Source organism: Microplitis mediator, chromosome 8 (assembly GCF_029852145.1).
Source record: "Microplitis mediator isolate UGA2020A chromosome 8, iyMicMedi2.1, whole genome shotgun sequence".
NCBI classification, from domain to species: domain Eukaryota; kingdom Metazoa; phylum Arthropoda; class Insecta; order Hymenoptera; family Braconidae; genus Microplitis; species Microplitis mediator.
In genome coordinates, this window is record NC_079976.1 from 1,950,029 (window position 1) to 1,969,743 (window position 19,715).

At 30.7% G+C, this 19,715-nt stretch overlaps 1 protein-coding gene across 3 annotated transcripts in view; it reads left to right on the top strand.

Moving 5' to 3' along the window:
• LOC130673194 (uncharacterized) overlaps positions 1-19,715 on the top strand; it is a 209,161-nt gene that overhangs the window by 179,559 nt on the left and 9,887 nt on the right. For all 3 annotated transcript variants that reach the window (XM_057478138.1, XM_057478137.1, XM_057478139.1), the window contains exons 5-7: positions 13,115-13,375; positions 17,965-18,073; positions 19,525-19,658. In XM_057478138.1, the coding sequence (XP_057334121.1) occupies positions 13,115-13,375; positions 17,965-18,073; positions 19,525-19,658 (504 nt within the window). The remainder of the gene's footprint in view (positions 1-13,114; positions 13,376-17,964; positions 18,074-19,524; positions 19,659-19,715) is intronic.

Sequence of the window (19,715 nt, forward strand, 5' to 3'; positions counted from 1 at the left end):
ATAATAAATATACGCAAAGAAATGATATTTAAATAAAGTAGTTGTCTGTAAGATCGTTTTAACGCTTCTCAAGCTTACATTTTGTCCCGAATCTAATAAACAAATGGCAGAATATCTAAAAATTAATTTTTCATTTAGACATTTATATTTATCCGAAAATTTGAGTGATGCGTGAAAAGGAAATTTTAAGATCACCAGGATCTGAACCCACTGGAAAAGAGATCCCGAGCCAGACTGTCTAAATTACGAGAGATTACTGCTGGGATTTGAATATAAATCCAAAACCGCGGATTCAAAACTTGTGTCTCGCGTTTCTTTAAACAAAAAATAACACGTGCGTAAATAAATTTCGGTTTAATCGAGTTATCGGTAAGTTTTGAAGCCGTCTTATTTATTGAAACTACAAAACCAATTCAAATATTTTTCAAAATTCCATGACTACTTCTATTACCCCGTGGAATTTTTGGTATCGAATGAAACCATGAATTCAAATAAAGCCCGCGAATTATAAAAATTTCAGAATCGCAGATTTTTGGATCCTCTATCGCACACAAAATTCCGTTTATCGAATTAATAGTAATCTAGTTAGCGTAATATTAACCCGCATCTTGAAAATTAATATAACCGAACTCCACTGCCGGATAACGTGGCAGCTCTTCATGACGATTCATTAATGATTAACGTCCTCATTATCAATGCTAATCCAGCTGTTCTGGTTACCGAATAGATCGGCGTAGCGATAACAATTACTCGTTACCTCTGTACTGTACTCTATATTCAGACTATACATGTCTATAAATATATATATTATTGAGTTTATATACGTATGCCTCTATATATATTTATAATATATATATACATATAAAGGTGTATAAGATACACGTACAGATATAAAGTGATGGTTGAATATAGTAGGGTACAGAAGATAGTTGGGGATGAGTTATAATTGCCAGTCGTAACCGTGGCAGGAATAATGAGAACGAGAGAAAGAAAGAGAGGGATGAGAATATTAAGGATTTGTACGACGGGTTATGCCAATATAATTATTACCTTGTGCGCTAGCATACGATAGTTTAATTAGTAACTATTCAATTTTAACGAACTAGTTAATATCATATTTAAATATTTTTATATACATCTATATTTATATATATATATGGATATTGAATAGATGTCTTTGTTGATACCATCACTGAAATATTTTGGCAAATAAATTAATCTTTTTCTTGTATATTTGTTAAATAAATTCAAAAATCAAAGCGCGCGAAAAATATTTAAATTCAAAAATAATTTTTTTTGTTTTGTTCCAAATTACAAGATTGAAAAATTTCAATGATGAAATTGTATTTCACTAGACAATTCACGATTCCCGCGGAATAATTTCATGGGTTAATTAGTGTAATATTTGAATTTCGCGGCTATTAATATAATTTACAATGAATCAATAAATACATTAATTAATTGAAATAGATTGTATAATAATAATAATTAGGCCGTTCTAATAATTGATTACATAATTTAATTGATACTAATTTCGTATCAAACAATAATATAAATAAAATTTTAAATCATAAGTACTATCGTTATCTAATTGGTTGTTGATAAGTGTTTTAATTAGTCGTCATAAATAAAATATGAAATCTAAATATAAAAATAAGTGATTGAATTTATGTATATATTAAATTAAAAGATGTTAATAATTGCACGAGTAGACTATTTGGCAGCTATATTGAAGTACTAGATGACGTAAGCGAATCTCTGGTAGTGCTGATTCATCGAGGAGTTGGTTCTTCTACCTCGACGAGTGTCACTGAGAGTACAAGTATATTGAGAGGGTATGAGAGAGTGAGTGAGTAAGAAAAAAAAGATATATATATATATATATATATATTTTATTGTATATGTATATGTGAAGAGGGAGAGAGAGCACTAGAGCCCTTTTGATCAACGAGATCCGCACTCCATTAATATAATGGCTTCGAGGAATGTTATATACTCTTAATGAGAGCGAGTTGGAAAATGCTTTAACGTTCCCTAGCTACAACGAAAAACATTTTCACGACTATTAGTACAAGGTCTTTAGGTCACATAAAGAGCTCTCGTGATATAAAAAAAAAAAATATTACACTATATTTTTTTTCAGTCACTCTTAGTAATAAAGCTCTTAACATTACTTGCAAAAAATAAATTATTTCATTTAATTAACTTACGTACTAAATTCATTTTCATTAAAATCTTTTTTCCTGTACGTATGTATGTACAGATTTTATTGAAATGCGTATAATTTCTTAACTATTCATTTTGAGCTTATTGTCAATAAGACATTTTTTGTAGGAAATTTAATTCTCTACAAAGTTGTCCCTTTATAAATTTACGCTATCATTGATATTTTAATCAGAATTTCAAATTGAAACTCATCAAAATTTTGATAAATGATATTCGTTAAAATCTTAATGAGCAAAATTTATTAAAATGACTGTAGTTTCCAAAATATTTATTTTGAGCTTATGGTCAATAAGACCTTTTTTGTAGCAAATTTAATTCTCTACAAAGTTGTCCCTTTATAAATTTACGCTATCTTTGATAGTTTAGCCAGAATTTCAAATTAAAACTCATCAAAATTTTGATAAAAAAAAATTCATTAAAATCTGAACAAATAAAATTTATTAAAATGACTGTAGTTTCCAAAATATTAATTTTGAGCTCATGGTCAATAAGACCTTTTTTGTAGCAAATTTAATTCTCTACAAAAGTGTTTATGTCCAATTTTACTCTATCTCTGATAGTTTACTCATAATTTAAATTCAAAGCTCATTAGAATCTTAACAAATAAAAAATTAGTTATAGGCCGACAATTATTCGTACCTCCAATAGTTAGCTCATAAATTCATCTTAAAGCTCTTAAAAAAAAGTAAAAAAACGACTCATTAAAAGCTTCCAACCAATTATCACTATTAAAAATAATTTCCCAAGAAAATAATTAAAGAAAAAAAAACTCCAAGACATGATTCAATTTCCCAGTAATTAAATTTAAAAAAAATCCTTTGAGTCGGTCGCTAAACTTATTATATTAAATAAATATCTTTAAATTCCTCAGCGTATAGATTGATTTTTTTATTGGTATTATTATTATTATTATTTTACCGCCTTGATGTAATTACGGTGGACAAATTGAATTTGCAAGTTACCCAAGGGAGATTATAACCTCCTGGCATGTATACGTATCCTTTATTGCCGCGGGCAAACGATCCACCTCCTTTTACTTCTCCACCCTCACTCTCCATCCTTCCACCCTCTAACTGCTCCTTCTCGTCCTTAAACTCGGTCCTCTACTCTATATATAATACAAACTCGAGCTCCACCTACCCAACACACACGATCAAACCTTAATACTGAACCTGACACACAAGTATAAACATTCTCTCCCTCTCTGGTACATAAGACCGACGGACAAGTCTTCCAACCTCTTCATCTTCAACCCCACCCCCTATTTAACTCGTCACACGCATGTGTTTTCCTCATATCTTAACTCCCTATTTTTTTATCCTTCCTCGCTTTTCTCAAATACTTTGATTCTTATTTTTTATGTCTTCCCAATCTATATATATATAAATATATAGGTTAAGATTCCTAAAACTCTGACCACAAACCCCAGAAATTGGCTAGTGTAGACAGTAAAAGTGACGTGAATCTGCTGACCAAGATATCGGATTCCCATACCATCATACAATCTATCGTATTCTGGTAAAATAAAAAGAGTAGAAGACACCAAAAGAGTATGAGAGTAAGAGTAAAAAAAATAAAACCAACTTTACTTCCTTCCTCGGACTCTTTATTCGGGGTCTCTTTTCTTTTCCACCACTCGAGGATGTCCTTGATACTTCCCGGTGGTTGGGTGGTGTACTCAGTCCGACTGATGGAGCCATTGTGTGTATAGTCCTACAGTCTTTTCTATACGAAGGACATATATATATATATATAGATAGTAGGTTCTCCTTAGCTTCAGCCTGCTTACTTTCACCAGGATGATTTATAACGACCGTGGACAAGTGACGTTTTATTGAAATTTAAAAGGATACCTTTTTTCCCGCTGGTTTGTTATTTTTTTATTGGATTTTGTTTGTTATTTATTTTATTATATTCTATCATTTGTCACTCGTCAATCCTACTTTTTTCATTAATTAACGATGATTTATTTTTTTTTACGGCACATTCAGATGTCAATTTTTTTTTTTAATAAAAAAATTATTCGGAGCGAAATTAGACATTGGGGTAAAATGAAACTTTATCTTTGAGATAAAATTTTTTTTTTTTTCAAAAATACTTAGTGGCGGTTTGTAAAAAAAATTGGACAAGTTGGGCAGCCTAAGAAACGCCGTCATATTTTTGAACTTCCCGCTAAAAAATTTAAAAATTTTCAAAAAAAAGACATTGGTTTCAGTCTATAGAATTTCGTAGACGGCGATCCTGAGCAGAATTCAAATTTATTTTTTTCGAAAATTGAAAAAAGTCTGAGGTAAAATGGGTCACTAAAAAATCTTGAATTTTTAATTTTCAAATTAAACCTAATTTCGACAATTAAATTAACAAATCACTAAGTAGTGAAAATTTAATAATTTCATTTTCATTTAGCCCCGGGTCACTTATATTTTTCACCAGCCTGCATTAATTTATTGATATTAAATATTTATATACAGCAACAGTAAATATATAAACGGCAGGAAAATTTAAAAATAAATTTGTTGATATGATAAAAAAAAAGTATGTATTTTAATTAAAATAAATGGATGAGTAACGTCGACAAACGTTAATGAATTTTCATAAACATGTAGGTATATATAAACAATAATTTCAAAGCTGAAACCCCGAACGATTTATGTAATTCAGTAAGCGTGTAAATACATATCCGAGGGATGAAAATGTAACGTATGCATTGATTCATGAATGCGAAGTAAACAAAATTGTAATCCAGTAATTCATATGCAGTGCCCCAAGCGAATTGGTTGCGTGTGTACCCGAGGACTAGAATATGATGTGCAATTGATTTGTATGTGAAATGAGAGAGCAACAGCTAAAATAAACAATATCATGGACGGGATTGCCAGAGCATCCCTCGGAATAGATGTCCAGCAAAAAAAGCGCGGATTGGATTAGCCACCGGGAAATAGACTATCAAATATTTTTGGGTTTTACCTTTTTCGGAGCAAGATAGTGGACTGCTCTGGGTATTGACCCATATTTGGGCCTACCAGCCGACCCCGACCCCGACCCGACTACGATCCCGACATATGTGTCCAGTGTTTCTATTCAGGAAAACATGAAATTGGACGGATGTATGCGGGCACGAGTGTGGGCGCGGAGGACGGGAAAAAGGGAGAGGAAAAGGGAGTGACAATGTTAGGGGGGCGCTAACGTGTCACCAAGGAAAACCACCGGCACGATGATGGTAATCTACATGGTGAATTGACTCGATCGCGTTCGCGATAGTCCCTACTATCTACGTCATGTAGGATTACGTCGCGTCCAATTAGTCTGGAGTTGATCCGAAAACAGTGTGAGATGTCCTCATCCCTCTCTGCGGTATTAGAATCATCTGGATAAATGTTGTACTGACAGACATATACGTCCTGGCTCTTGTACTGTTACTAATTGCTACGTTTTGTCAATTAAAATATCAATTTAGAATTTATTTACCTTTTTTTTATTATTTATTTACGCGAGTTATTGAATTTCAAAATAGTGTCTCATTTTAATGAGTTTTATTTTTTAATTTGGAAATCAACTATCGACTTTCAGCTTATGGTTATTCAGACCTTTTTTCTAGTGGATTTAATTGCAAAAAAAAGTTTTCATAGTATTTTTAATATTTATATAGGAAATTTTAATTTAGCAGCCATTAAAACTATTAATGAAAAAAATTTCTCATTAAGATCTTTAATTAACTTTAGTTTTATATAACTCCTAAATTATAGAGTTTACGAGGATATTTATAAGGACCTTTTTTATAGGAAATTTAATGACGAACAAAATTGTTTATATACATTTTTATTATATCTTCGATAGTTCAGCCAGAATTTTCATTTTAACTTCACTAAAATTCTAACATAGATGAAGAAACTTTTATGTTCCATTAATTAATGATAACTTCGAAACTATTAATTATACGCAGATTAATGTCTGGACCTTTTTTGTAGGAAATTTAATGACAAACAAAATTGATTATATACATTTTTATTATATCTTCGATAGTTCAGCCAGAATTTTCATTTTAACTTCACTAAAATTCTTAGATCAATGAGAAAATTTTTATGTTCCATTAATTAATGATAACTTCTAAACTATTAAATATACGCAGATTAATGTCTGGACCTTTTTTGTAGGAAATTTAATGACAAACAAAAATGGCCTGATACATTTTTACCGTATCTCCAATACTCGAGCGATTAAAATAAAAAAACCATAAAAAAATTTGATGTCGATCTTCAGTCGCATTCGATTATTTATTTGCTTGGAATTAACTCGAGAAAAATTTAAAAATTTATCTTGGGGGTATAAAATAACACCTATAGCCATAAAGCGCGGGCGTAAAAGTCTAAGTAATTTATTTAAAAACAAGTATATTTTTATTTAGCTGGTGATTATTTTTATATTGATGGGCTTATAATGGTAGATAGGAAAATTTGATGGGTTCTACGGGTGTCATTTTCACAAGTGAATACTTGGTGAAATGAGCTCTTCTGGGAATTTTTTACGCCAACGTTTATACAGACAATGATAAAGGGTTAAGGGGGTAATTCCCTAGAGACTCAGCCGGATGTCGCTCGGTACGATAGAAACCATAAAATAACAAATTCCGGTAGTTATACCACAGCTAAAGCAGCAACTGCCGTTGCCATACTCGCATCGCTTTTACTTGACGCTTCGTTAAAGTGGATCGAGTCACGAAAGTCACTAAACGGTTTTAACGCGCCTTGTGATAACGTATCAACGAGTACCGGAAATACTTGTGAGAAACACATCGCGGAACTTTAGTAATGAGAATAATCGTCTTCTGCATTATATATTTATATTTACATTAACATAAGAAATACGGGGCAAAATGAGACACCACTTTTTAATAAAAATTTGTATTTATTTACAGTCTAGAAAAAAAATATGGGGTGAGTCGGTGACCCCAAATAGTAGGAAAATTTCAGAATTTAGCTGAAAAAATTTTTTTCATATTTATTTTTATGAGTGTGAATGTAACATGATACTAAAATTAGCTGACGTTTGATAATTTTTTGATTTTTTTTTAGAACCATAAATTTAAAAAAAAAATATTTTAAAAAATTGCACCTGTAGTATTTTTAATTTTCTACATGTGCATATTTTTATTTTTTATTTTTTTGTAATCAATTTGTTGAAAAAAAAATCCGGAAATTGTTAACTGTCTGCTAACTTCAGGATCATGAATGTAGCAGACATCAGTCAAATTTAAAATTATTAATCAATAGACTAAATAATTAATAAAATAAAATTTTAAAAAAATGCACTGACAGTTTTTTAAATTTCCTACATGTGCATTTTTTTCAATTATTAACTCAGTTTATTTATAATTTTAAATTCATTTGACGTCTGCTACATTCACACTCATTTATTTTTTTACAAATCTGCAAAAAGTCGACTTGGGATTAAAATTAATTTTGAAAATTCATTTTTTGGTCAGAGTGACCAACTTACCTCATATCTATAGCCCACCTTTTTCCATATATACACTGAGAAAAAAAACTTTTTTAAAAAAGAAAAATTTTCGCGCTGTTTAAAAAATATTTTATTGAAAATCTACTACCCCTATATATATATTATATTTATAAAAGTTTGATTTATATATATTTAAAAAAAGAAAAAACTATTTAAATTTCAATATACGTCTCTAAGGAATTTTTTTCCATTTTTTTTTTGTTAATATGTAACAACGATATTTGGCGCGATGTCGCATTTTCGTAAGTGCTTTTTGGCTTCACGATATAACACACACGTTGTCCCAAATGACCAGTAAATTCCCAATGGTGTAGTAGTAGAGTCAGGGGGTTGCGACAAAAAAAAATTTATATACGCGTCAACCATGCGAAAGTTTTATTGCAAAGGGTATACATTGCGACACAATGATAATTTATTATCTCTCTAAAAAATCATATTCGTAAATATACTGTATTTTATTACTTATTTCAATATTTAAATTACCGGAATTAACTATACCTCGATTAAAATAAAACCCAAAGTATCAAAACCATCAATTTTTATTTTAAATAATTTAAATAATTTAATTTTTAAATACTTCCCGCTAAAAACCTTTGAAAATTTTCCCGTCAATATAAAAAAAATGAGTAGGTATATAGAGAGGAAAATTGAATGACTTGATTAAAAAATCAATTAAAAATAATTATAAGTACAAACAATAATTGATATTATAAAATCAATGTTTTATTAACGAGACGTTAAAAGGTAGCCGGCATTTAAAACCAGATAAAATGTAAATTCATGAAGGTAAAGGAGTTTAAATTAATCGCAAATAGACTGTGATTAGTCTCTCAACTCTTTCTCTCTTTCACTTAAACTCACCCCTTCTTTTATTTTTCATTCATCGTCTTTATTTTTTATTTTATTCTTAATAAACTTTTTTTTTTGCACCCGAGTTCTCTCTAATCGCGCGGACTCAAGTCTGAAAAAAGTCAATTCCGTAGATTTAAAAGCACGGTGCATTACTGCCGGTACTGATGCTCCCGATGGATCCTCTCCTTCTTACTCCTTCTTCTTTTTCTTCCTCAAAACGACTCAGTGAAAGTAACAAGGCACGAAGAATTTCCAACGATCCAGTCGGAAAATAAAAAACTACCGCGAGAAGTGAAGATAAAAAAATAAAAAAAAAAAAAAAAACTATTTGGTCGTTAAAAAGAAAGGGGTAGAGAACACGGAACTTGTCGCGCCCTCAGCCTCAGAGTCCTCGAGTTCTCAATATAGGTCGCCAACTTTTACATTTCAATTAGCATTTGCATCTCAAAGGGCTGCGAACGGAGCCACCAGCGGTTGGTCGTTGACGTCAACGTCGACGTCGTCGCAGGGTAATCATAGTCTTCGGTTCAAACAAGAACAATGGACCAGTCATATCTTTATTTCTTTCTCCATTTTCTCTTCGGAACCAATATATATCTATAGATATCAACTTTTCATCTCTATTATCGTTTACATAAAATTACAATTTACAATATTATTTATTATTATTGTTATGTATAATACCTTTGCTTTGCTTCACTTTGTTTCGAAACTCTACAAAATTATAAATTCACAAAACAAAACAACCTCATTTACAATTATTTTAAATAATATTTCATCCTCACTAAACTCAAGACTTTTACGATTATTAATTTATTTTTAAAATTAATATTCAGTTCATGTTAATGTATGCCATCGATTTATTTAAATTATTTAATCAATATTAAATATACATATTTAAATAGTATATTAATATTTTAATAGTGTATTGTCTGCCGAGGAATTAAACATGACGGGTTTAGACGAGAGTTGGTTGGATTTTTGAGCCGAAGGCAACTGTTGCCATCACTCATTGAATTTTTTATAAATCCCGCCAGATAAATCTCATTGGTCTAGTAATTTATTGTCCAAATAGGCAGCAAAGTACGAAATTACGACCCGTATGTTCAATTGGCTGCCTAAGCCGAAGGTAACTGCTGCCGTCATTCAAATTTTTCATAGTAACCGTCCAGTAAATCTTATCGGTTTCGTAGTATAGTGCGAATTTAGGAAATAAAGTAGGAAATTTTGACCCGTATGTCCAATTGGCTGCCTAAGCCGAAGGTAACTGCTGCCGTCATTCAAATTTTCCATATTAATCGTCCAGTAAATCCTATCGGTTTAGTAGTATAGTGAAAATTTAGGAAATAAAGTAGGAAATTTTGACCCGTAGGTCCAATTGGCTGCCGAAGCCGAAGGTAACTGCTGCCATCATTCAAATTTTTCATAGTAACCGCCCAAAAAATCCTACCGGTTTAGTAGTATAGTGCAAATTTAGGAAATAAAGTAGGAAATTTCGACCCGTATGTCTAATTGGCTGCCTAAGCCGAAGGTAACTGCTGCCATCATTCAAATTTTTCATAGTAACCGCCCAGAAAATCCTACCGATTTAGTAGTATAGTGCAAATTTAAGATATAAAGTAGGAAATTTTGACCCGTAGGTCTAATTGGCTGCCTGAGCCAAAGGCAAAAGCTGCCAACACGTGGATTGAAACCTTCCTTCGTAGTGCGCATGTCATTTTTCATCATATTTTCAATGAAAACTTGAAATTTTTGAGGAATTTTTCTGTTCAAGAAAAAAGTACGTCTTTTTTTCCGCTAAACGGAATAAATTTAAACTTTTCGCGCCCATTTAGTAAAAATGCAATTCTCAAATGCAACATATATGAGCTTTGATTCACATTCTACTTAGTCAGTTAAAAACCGCAACTTTTAAGCTCAAACCTCCTCAATCCCTCATTAAATTTTCTTTTTGTACAACTGGTTTATCTTTTCTCCGATAGATTGACTTAGAATAAAATTTCCGCAGATAATTCAACTATTTAAGGACATCTCAAGTTTTCGACTCAAAACATAAAAAATTTATTAAGTATTTATAATAAATCCAAAGTTTTTTAATGACCCATCTTAAGTTATTTATAAATTTTAATTCCGGTCAAGAGTCTAAATAATAAAAATTTATTATCACTAAAAGTTAAGACGGCTTACTCATTATTTTTATTAACAAAAAAAGTTAAAAGAGACCGTAATAAAATAATTATTAAATTGTTTTATACAACCTGATATTTTTATGGAACTTTTTCCACGTCTTTTTAGTATAATAACCAATGTATATATACATTAATGTGTAACTATATCTCGAGACATCAAGACGTCTTTTACGATCGCCGAAGATTGCCGTGATATAAAGTGATGAGATTATCTCGTTAGTGCGTTGAAATTTCTATATCCATTTATCTCAGTCAACGCTGATAAAAATTACTCCATTTTAACTATTTTATTTTTATCATTCAAACCATTACACGTCTGTTAATATCTTCTGCCTGCCGGCAAACTCTCTGTTAATTGAATCCTAATAATAACTATTTCCCTAAAATCAGTTTTCAAATTTTTTTTTAAATTACACTAATAACTATTCATTCAAAGCAAATTAATTTAATATCCCAGCGTTAATTAATTTCCTCTAGCAAAGTAATTAAGAAAAAAATTAATTAAGTAATTACCGCGTTAACTAAATGGGTGTAATTAACTACTAAGCAAAGTAACATTAAGTAATATTTATTTCCCATTGACTAGTTATTAAAGTGTCCCTGATATTGAAAGTGATGGGCAAAGGAGCTTAAGAAAAAAAGTATTTAAAAAAAAGAGCGCGTCGAAGACGAGTTTTGATACTTGACTCTCGGGCTTTCACGATCACCCAGTAAATGTTGAAGAGAAAAGCGAGATAGAAAAGTACGTTTAAAGATAACGTTAAAAGAGAGTTAGCGTAAAATGACTAAAGTCACGATAAAGCTGCTAGTGAATGAGTGAGTGAGTGAGTAAGTGAATGAGCTAAAGATGAGCCAGTAAAAGAGAAAAGAGAGGGTAACAGGGTAGCTTCTTTGTTCTGTTAATGTCTCGTTAGCGTGAGCTCAGGGAGCCAAGTAAAGGCAAAGTTTTCCCCACCAGTTTATATTCTGAAACCCGCATGCCCCCTGTATCATCCTTTACTTTCAGAGCCTCCCCCCAGCTTCCTAATCCTCTCTTCAATCCCTTCACCTTACATTAACAATCTTCAGTACCTTTAACCGAGCTTGCACCCTTCTATAGTTCCTAGATACCTACCCGGTCGTCTACAACTATCCCCCAGACAAGAACTGAGGGTACAGGGAAGAGAGGGAGCTGGAAAGCCGCTGGCTACCATCTTTCATACACAGGGATTATCCTGGGAAATGCATAAATTATCAAAGCAGATAGAGAACTATATCCTCTTCCGTATACTAACTCAGAAACCCCTCATTCCCATCCCCATCCTCGCCCTCACCCTCGCCCTCTTTATCTTCATCGTTCTCTTTCTTACACACTCGCGCTGACTTCCATCTTTCCCTTTCCCAGTCCTCGTTCGCATCCTCACCCGAACCCTTTCCCACCCCTTACACACTAACGTAAAATGCAACCAACTGCAAGCGTACAAATCTCGCCTCTGGAAAATTTACCTTTTACATTTAATTCAATCTAACCGCCAACTTTATCTTTACTTGACGTTCGTCGACGCCCTGGGATTAGATCCACATTTAAAGTACATCAAAAATATTATTTTTTAATATCATTAACTGTCATATTTTTTTTTGCTAATTCACTAAATTTTTTACCGTACACTTGAAACTGTCTTGTGGTCAAAAATCACAACATGAAGCAGACATTAGGAAGTTTTGGATTAATTAAAAAATCTGAAGTATCCAGAAATTAATTTATTATTAATCACTAATTAATTACAAAAATTTTTTGTTTAAAGTTCGAACCGAGTGTTCAAATTTGAATCCAATAACGCGAAAATTTACGGATACTTGAAATTTTTCCGAATTCGAATTTTTTTCAAAAAATAAAATTCAATTGAATTTAAATTTCCCGCCGAAAAAAATTTTTTTTCAACTTTAAAAAGATTACGTAATTTATTTTTCGTCGTTTAACTTTAGCGAACTATTAAATATTCATATTTAATTATACATAATGTATTTATAAATAAATATGTACCTGTTATATGTATGTATATATATATATATAGGGGATTATTTTAAGTGAATAAATTATCAAACGGCGTTCAAGGACTCCGGGAGTTAAGCTTCTTAGTAAACTTGACAAGCAAATCCTTCTTCGACTGCTTATTGATTATTCACAAAGACGCCTTATTTTTAATTCCCGTCAACACACTAAATTTTTAGCTTTTTGATTTCTCAAAATATTTATTATCTTTCATCCACTCAACCTCAATACTTCTTATCTACTATAATATTAATCGGGGATTTATTTTTGTTAAATATTCTTTTTATTTTTGTTGCAGTGGGGGCATGTTCGACAGAGAGAAAAAACTTCAAAGATCTCTGCGAATCACTGAGGACAGATGACAGCTTGTTTACGATGTTCCGATTAAATCCAGAGCCGATTCAGTGTCCATTTAATGGAGCCCCGTATACATTTACGTATAATCGGGGTGAGAAGGAATGCAAATCACCAGTCAGTTATGCCGAAAGTTGCACAGATCCAAGTAAATTGTTGCTTAAATATCAAGCGTGTCCTGATATTGAAGATTCCGAAAGTACAAGTAAGATTTTTTATTATTATTAATAAGGGAGAGGGGGGCAGAGTGAGCTCTTTAAGGAAAATAATTAAATCATTCATTTTTTTTACGCGTTTACTTCTTTTCAGACCCTTCATATTTATTTTCACTTCATTATGCTGCGTCCATTAAAATTTAAAAATCGAAAATCAGGGGCAAAGTGGGCCCTCTGAAATTTCGGATTTGATATTTTTTATTTTTTACACGTGTGATATTTGCAAATAACTACACAGAAAAAAAGGATTTCTTTGCGTAAAAAATTTTTACTCACGCCAAGAAAATTTTTACTTGTCCTAAGAAATTTTTCGCATTATGAATTGAAATTAAAAATTTTCTTGAGGCGAGAAAAAATTTTCGGCGCAAGAAAAAATTTCTAGTCTTAAGAAAATTTTCGCATTATGAATTCAAATTGAAAATTTTCTTAGGGCGAGAAAAAATTTTCGGGGCAAGAAAAAATTTTTAGTCCTAAGAAAATTCTCGTTTCCATTTCATAATGAAAACTTTTTCTTGTTCCAAAAAATCCTTCTTTTCTGTGTATAAAACAATTGTATTTTAATAACATAAAAGTCATTTTAATAGTCTGCTGCGATACAACTTTAAAACGTAATTTTATTATCTTTAACTTTCTTAATAAATTATATTTAATGAACAGTTTTGGTGGCCTATTTTACCCCTCATTATATAAGAAGTTTTGATAAGCTCATTATCCGTCCAAATTTATTGGCGTATAGGAAATTTTAAGGGGCCTACCTGGCCCCCAGGGGCCCACTTTGCCCCCTCCTCTTCTAATTAAAAATAAATTGAATTAATTAAACTGTTAATAATTCACGTGAATGAATAAACTATCGGGCTAATTATAAACTGATGAAAAAAATAAATAATAAAGTTCATTGGGTATAATAACGAAATTTAAATTTTAGTACCCAGCGTCTGGATGTTTAAATTTTAAAAACTCTGAAGCAATTTTCCATTTATTGTCAAACTATCTTATTTATATATTAAATACCAGTCCAGACTGTAATTTAAAATTAACCGACACTTTTAATTATCAACAAATTAAATTCCGCTATCTGCTTTCATTAAATTGTCACGAAGTTTAGACACTTTTGCAAATAACCGATAGTGTTAAATTAATTCTGTTAAAAATTAAATATAAATAATTTTAAATTCACTGGAGTACGTGACAAACTTTAACTGAAGTTAACCATTAAAATTAAAAATTTATTCAGTGAATTATTTATCGTCTGACTGCAACGTTAACATTTTGGTTATTAATGAACCAATTAATCGACGCTCAGATATTAAAAATTATTCAATCAAAATTTTATCCATCGTTCAGTAGCGTTTTACTTTTGAGACCGTAATTGGTAATTTAAACATCTATATCTATTTATCTTCATATATTTTCATTTAAATTTTAGCGCCATTTCCATATTTGTTCAAAAAAAAATCCACATGACCTTAAATTCAAAATTCTGTCAAAACTATTGAAGCCACGTAAAAATTGACTCATATCTTTTTTATAGGAAATTAAATTCTCTACAAAAATGACTTCTATAAATTTTCTCATATTTCTGATACTTCAGCCACAATTTAAATTTCAAAATTTACTCCGTTAACTTTCGACAAAATCAATGAAAAATTGATGATTATTATTTCCGTAATTAAAAAAATAAATATATCTCGAGTAAATATGAAACAAAAGTATTAATTACGCAAATGAGTAAAATATGTAAACGAAAAATTGATATATATACACATATATGTTAATTCAATTATCTAAAATTGAATTGTGGCCGTTGGTTCTACCCGTTGCGTTGATATTTATTGAAATTTATGATAGTAAAACATTGGGTAAGCCCGTATACTCATTTACTCTACACTATTACCCACATAAATATATGCACCACATATATACACATATATTTATCCATGTACACAACAGATGGATGGGAAAATGAAAGACCCAACAAAACATTCTTGTAATGTTGTAGTAAAATACCGTTTAATATTTTCCTACACACATATATACATACATACATAAATATATATACCTAAAGGTCTCTCTATTTATACATTAATATAAAATATTTTAAAAAATCCCTCCTGGCGTGGCCTTACTGCTGTGAATTAACCGTAAAATTTATATACATAACAGTGTACAAAGATTATTTACTTATATTTTGTTCATCGTCTGTTTAACGTTGCTGGTATATTATATATATATGTATATATGTATAGCAGAGTACAGAGCTAGTGTAGAGAAAATTAAAGCGTAAGAGAGAAGAGAAAGATTTCGCATTCCTCATTCCTCATTATAAATATTTTTCCTCAGCTCAGCTCAGCTCAACTCAACTCTACTCGACTCTAGTCGACTCTCACTACTACTAAAGCTCCCTTTCAAAGCTCCACGTTAATGCACTTAACGCATTTTAAATTCCGCAATTGAATTAGCAACACCGGAAAAAGGAAAGATTTATTGAGAAATAAATGGGAAATATTTTACCGCTTTCTTCATTTATTTACTTTTTTTACTCTACTCATTTATATTTATTTACATTTTTTTAAATTATCAAAGAAATGAACGCTAGAGTTTTTAATTTTTATGCGGAGATGCTTTACTGAGGGAATTGTTAAGGATGCTGCTGTAATGAATATCCACTTTTTTATTTTTTTAATTAACTTGTTTGAGGATGAACAAATTTATTTTTTTAAAGTAAATAACCTTTATATTTTTCCACCAGGATTCGGGATTGAGTCTAGATTAATAGTAAATATAATTCATTTTTTAAGAAACCTCTGATCTGTTCTGTTATATTTTTTTTAAATTAATTATTCATTTTTAATCAACTAAAAAATATACAAAATTTTGATCTCTGTCGAAATTAGTTAGTGGGTTAAAGAGTAAAAATTCCACTTCTGGCCACTGCTTCATTTTTGACAGTTAATACTCTACTTTAATCAACACAAAAGTATGAAATAAAATTTCCACTGTAACCTCGTGACCAAAGTCATTTAAAAAATTAATTGTCTGCGTCTTTTACAAACTATTTTTCTCTGCCTCTGCCCTATGAATTATAAAAGGGCAGATTGCCATGTCTACTTAGAACCTAACTACCTCGTACCAACATTCAAAAATCGTTAGCCCTATTAGCTCAGCTCAAAAATTTCTTGATTCTAAGATTTCTTTACTCCATTACAACATTATTCCAAAACAACTCTACCCAAATTTCCGAGAACAAAAGCATTTTCCTGCTTACTGAGTTGTTTACTATTTCTCAAAAGTTTGGGTAGAGTTGTCTTGGAATAATGTTGTAATGGAGTAAAGAAATCTTAGAATCAAGAAATTTTTGAGCTGAGCTAATAAGGCTACCCGGGTCAAAAATAAAACTTGATTCAGACTCGGTTTACTAAGTCGAAATTTGGAGCCGTTTTTCACAAGACAAACTCGACTTTTTTTTACGGAGGTATGAAATATATTAAGTTTTCGCCTTGGTTTAGACTTAACTGGCTTACTTAGTCACGATTTAAGACGAAAAAGTTGAAATCAAGTCAAAATTTACTTGGTTTAGACTTATTCGACTTAAAATGTAAGGCAAGACTTGGTTTAGCAAGTCGAAAGTAATGTGAATGACTATCGTGCTCAAAGTAAAGACGAATAAGTTGAAACTAAGATAAAAAAAGTTCAAAAAGTTGAAAAAAATTAAATTTAAGTTGAAAAACTCGAGATCTTATCAAGAAATCGTCGACAAATCGATAACTCCAAAAGAAAATAAGGCGAAGCGAGCCTGAATCAAGTTTTATTTTTGACCCGGGTAACGATTTTTGAATGAAGTTGGTACGAGGTAGTTAGGTTCTGAGTAGACATGGCAATCTGCCTATAAAAGTCAGTGAATGTAATCGTAAATATTTACGAGTTTCTTATAAGTACTAAATCTATCAAATTTTCCTTAAGAGAATAATTAATAAAATTAAATTAACACACGTTAGACTCGGTGAAATCAAGACGATGATCTAGGGGACAAAAAGTGTCCCCTGCATATAACAAACAAGGGCTTCTGTCGATTGTAGCTTAATAAAACAGTAGTACGGACATGAGCAAAGGACGACCGGTAGTCGGATCGAACCCACTAAATGGATTATACAGTAATTTGATTATCATTCTTTCATGCGCCGTCGAGTCCCGACGGGATTTTTCACCCTTTCAAATGTCTTTCTTTCTTTACATTCACACACACACACGCACACATTCGTCCGCATTTATAAATATATATTAGCAAAAGCTGTTGTCGTAACCCCCGGATGACCCATCACCGAAAATCTATTTGGGTCGTCCTTCTTATTCTTCCCATCATCCTCCCGGTCCTCTGAGGACCAAAAATACTCACCCGAGTTGGTTACAATAAATACGAGTGGGTTAATTGCGCAGATTACCCTCACATTATTTATTTAATTCCTCTTATTTTTTTTAAACCCTTAAACCGGATGATATTTTAACTCTCAAAAAGTAACGATAAAGATAGCTTGACCTTTTTACCTGCAGTGCTTTTAAAAGTAAATTTATTCTGCTACAGCCGAGGAACTGCAATGTCTTGCAACATGGAAGGATGGTAGGAACAAATATTTGGTCGGTACTCTCAAGCTGTTTGGAAGGAATGCCGCAACTAATGAGGAAACATTCAGGTAATTTTATCACTTTTATTATTTTCATTAAACCTTTTTTTTTTTGCTTGAATATCCTCATAATTATTTTGTAAAAATACTTTATCATTTATTTGCACATATTTTAGTTTTTTTTTTTTTTTAAATACTAAAATTCTTAATTAAATATTTAATTAATTAAATTGATAAATAAAAGATTAATATCAATTTCACTTTATACTATTTTATTGCGATTAATAATATATATATGAATGAAATAATTGCAGGAGTACAATTATTTTCCACTCATTGCAATTGTTATAATAAATAAATATATATATAATAATAAAAAAAAAAAAAAAAAAAATTAACTGGCACCCATGCGCGTACAAGAAGCATCTAACAAATTATCCACAATGATTCTAATTGGAAGGGGAACATTCAATTAGTAAAATTGCCGACGGAATAACAGTAGTGAATTGATAAATAAATCAATTAATGATTCTCTCTACTATCCCCGGAGACACTTGATAATACAAGTGGTCTATGAAAATTATTAACGTTATCATCTAATTAATGTTTCTCTTTCTCAAATCGTAACAATTACAATTAATAGCTACAATTCATTGTTATATTTATTGTAATTAGTCGACATTACAAATTATTATTTTTTTATAGTAGACCTTTTGATCTTCCGATCTGTATTTATGACGTCAGAAAAAAATTTAAAAGTCTTTTTTAAAAAACGTGGTTTGAGATTTCTACTGCTGATTTATTAAGTTCATTTTCTGATTTTAAATAATTAATTATTAATGAATGGTAGTTCAGAGCATATTCTAATCAAATTTATTTATTGAGATATTTAAATATAAATATAACGATGTGCCAAAGTTTCGACAATGCCATTGTTTTCAGACCGATTGTTACAAACTAATTTCAAAATTTCTAATACAGTATTAATTATAAATTTTCATTATAAGCACCAAGATATTTTATAATACTGTGATTAAGTTGACAGAAAAAAATAATTTTTTGGCGCGAAAATTTTTTTTCAGTCTTAAGAGAACTTTTATCTTCAATTAATAGCGCAAAATATTTTTAGCGCCAAGAAATAATTTTTTCTGTGTACTTGAAAAAATAAATTACCATGATACTGAAGTTAGCCGACGTCTAATAATTTTAGGATTTTTTTTAAGATGACAAATTATAAAAAAGAAATATTTTTAAAAATTGCACCTATAGTTTTTTTCAATTTTCTACATGTGCATATTTTTTTTTTTTTTTGTTTTTTTTTGTAATTGATTTTTTGAAAAAAAGATACGAAAATTTTTAATAGTCTGCTAACTTCAGGATTATTAAATTACCGTCATTTTAATTTTTTGATTTCACGAAAGATCTTGGGCTTTTTTATACGCAGCCAATTCACTTCTTGGCATTTTTTATTGCACAATTATTATCATTATTAAAAAATTTCTTTATATGATTTAATACAGATGTTTCCTGTATGAAAAGTCACCTCATCATCAAGGTGAAAAAGTGACATTTGAATTAGCGCAGTCCGGTGATTCAACTTGCTCAGCATTGACTGACGTATCACAAGGATCCAGAACTATAAAATTAACCAAAGGTATGTCTTTGTAACTAAAAAAATAAATTTTGAAATCTAATTAAAAAATCCGTAGGA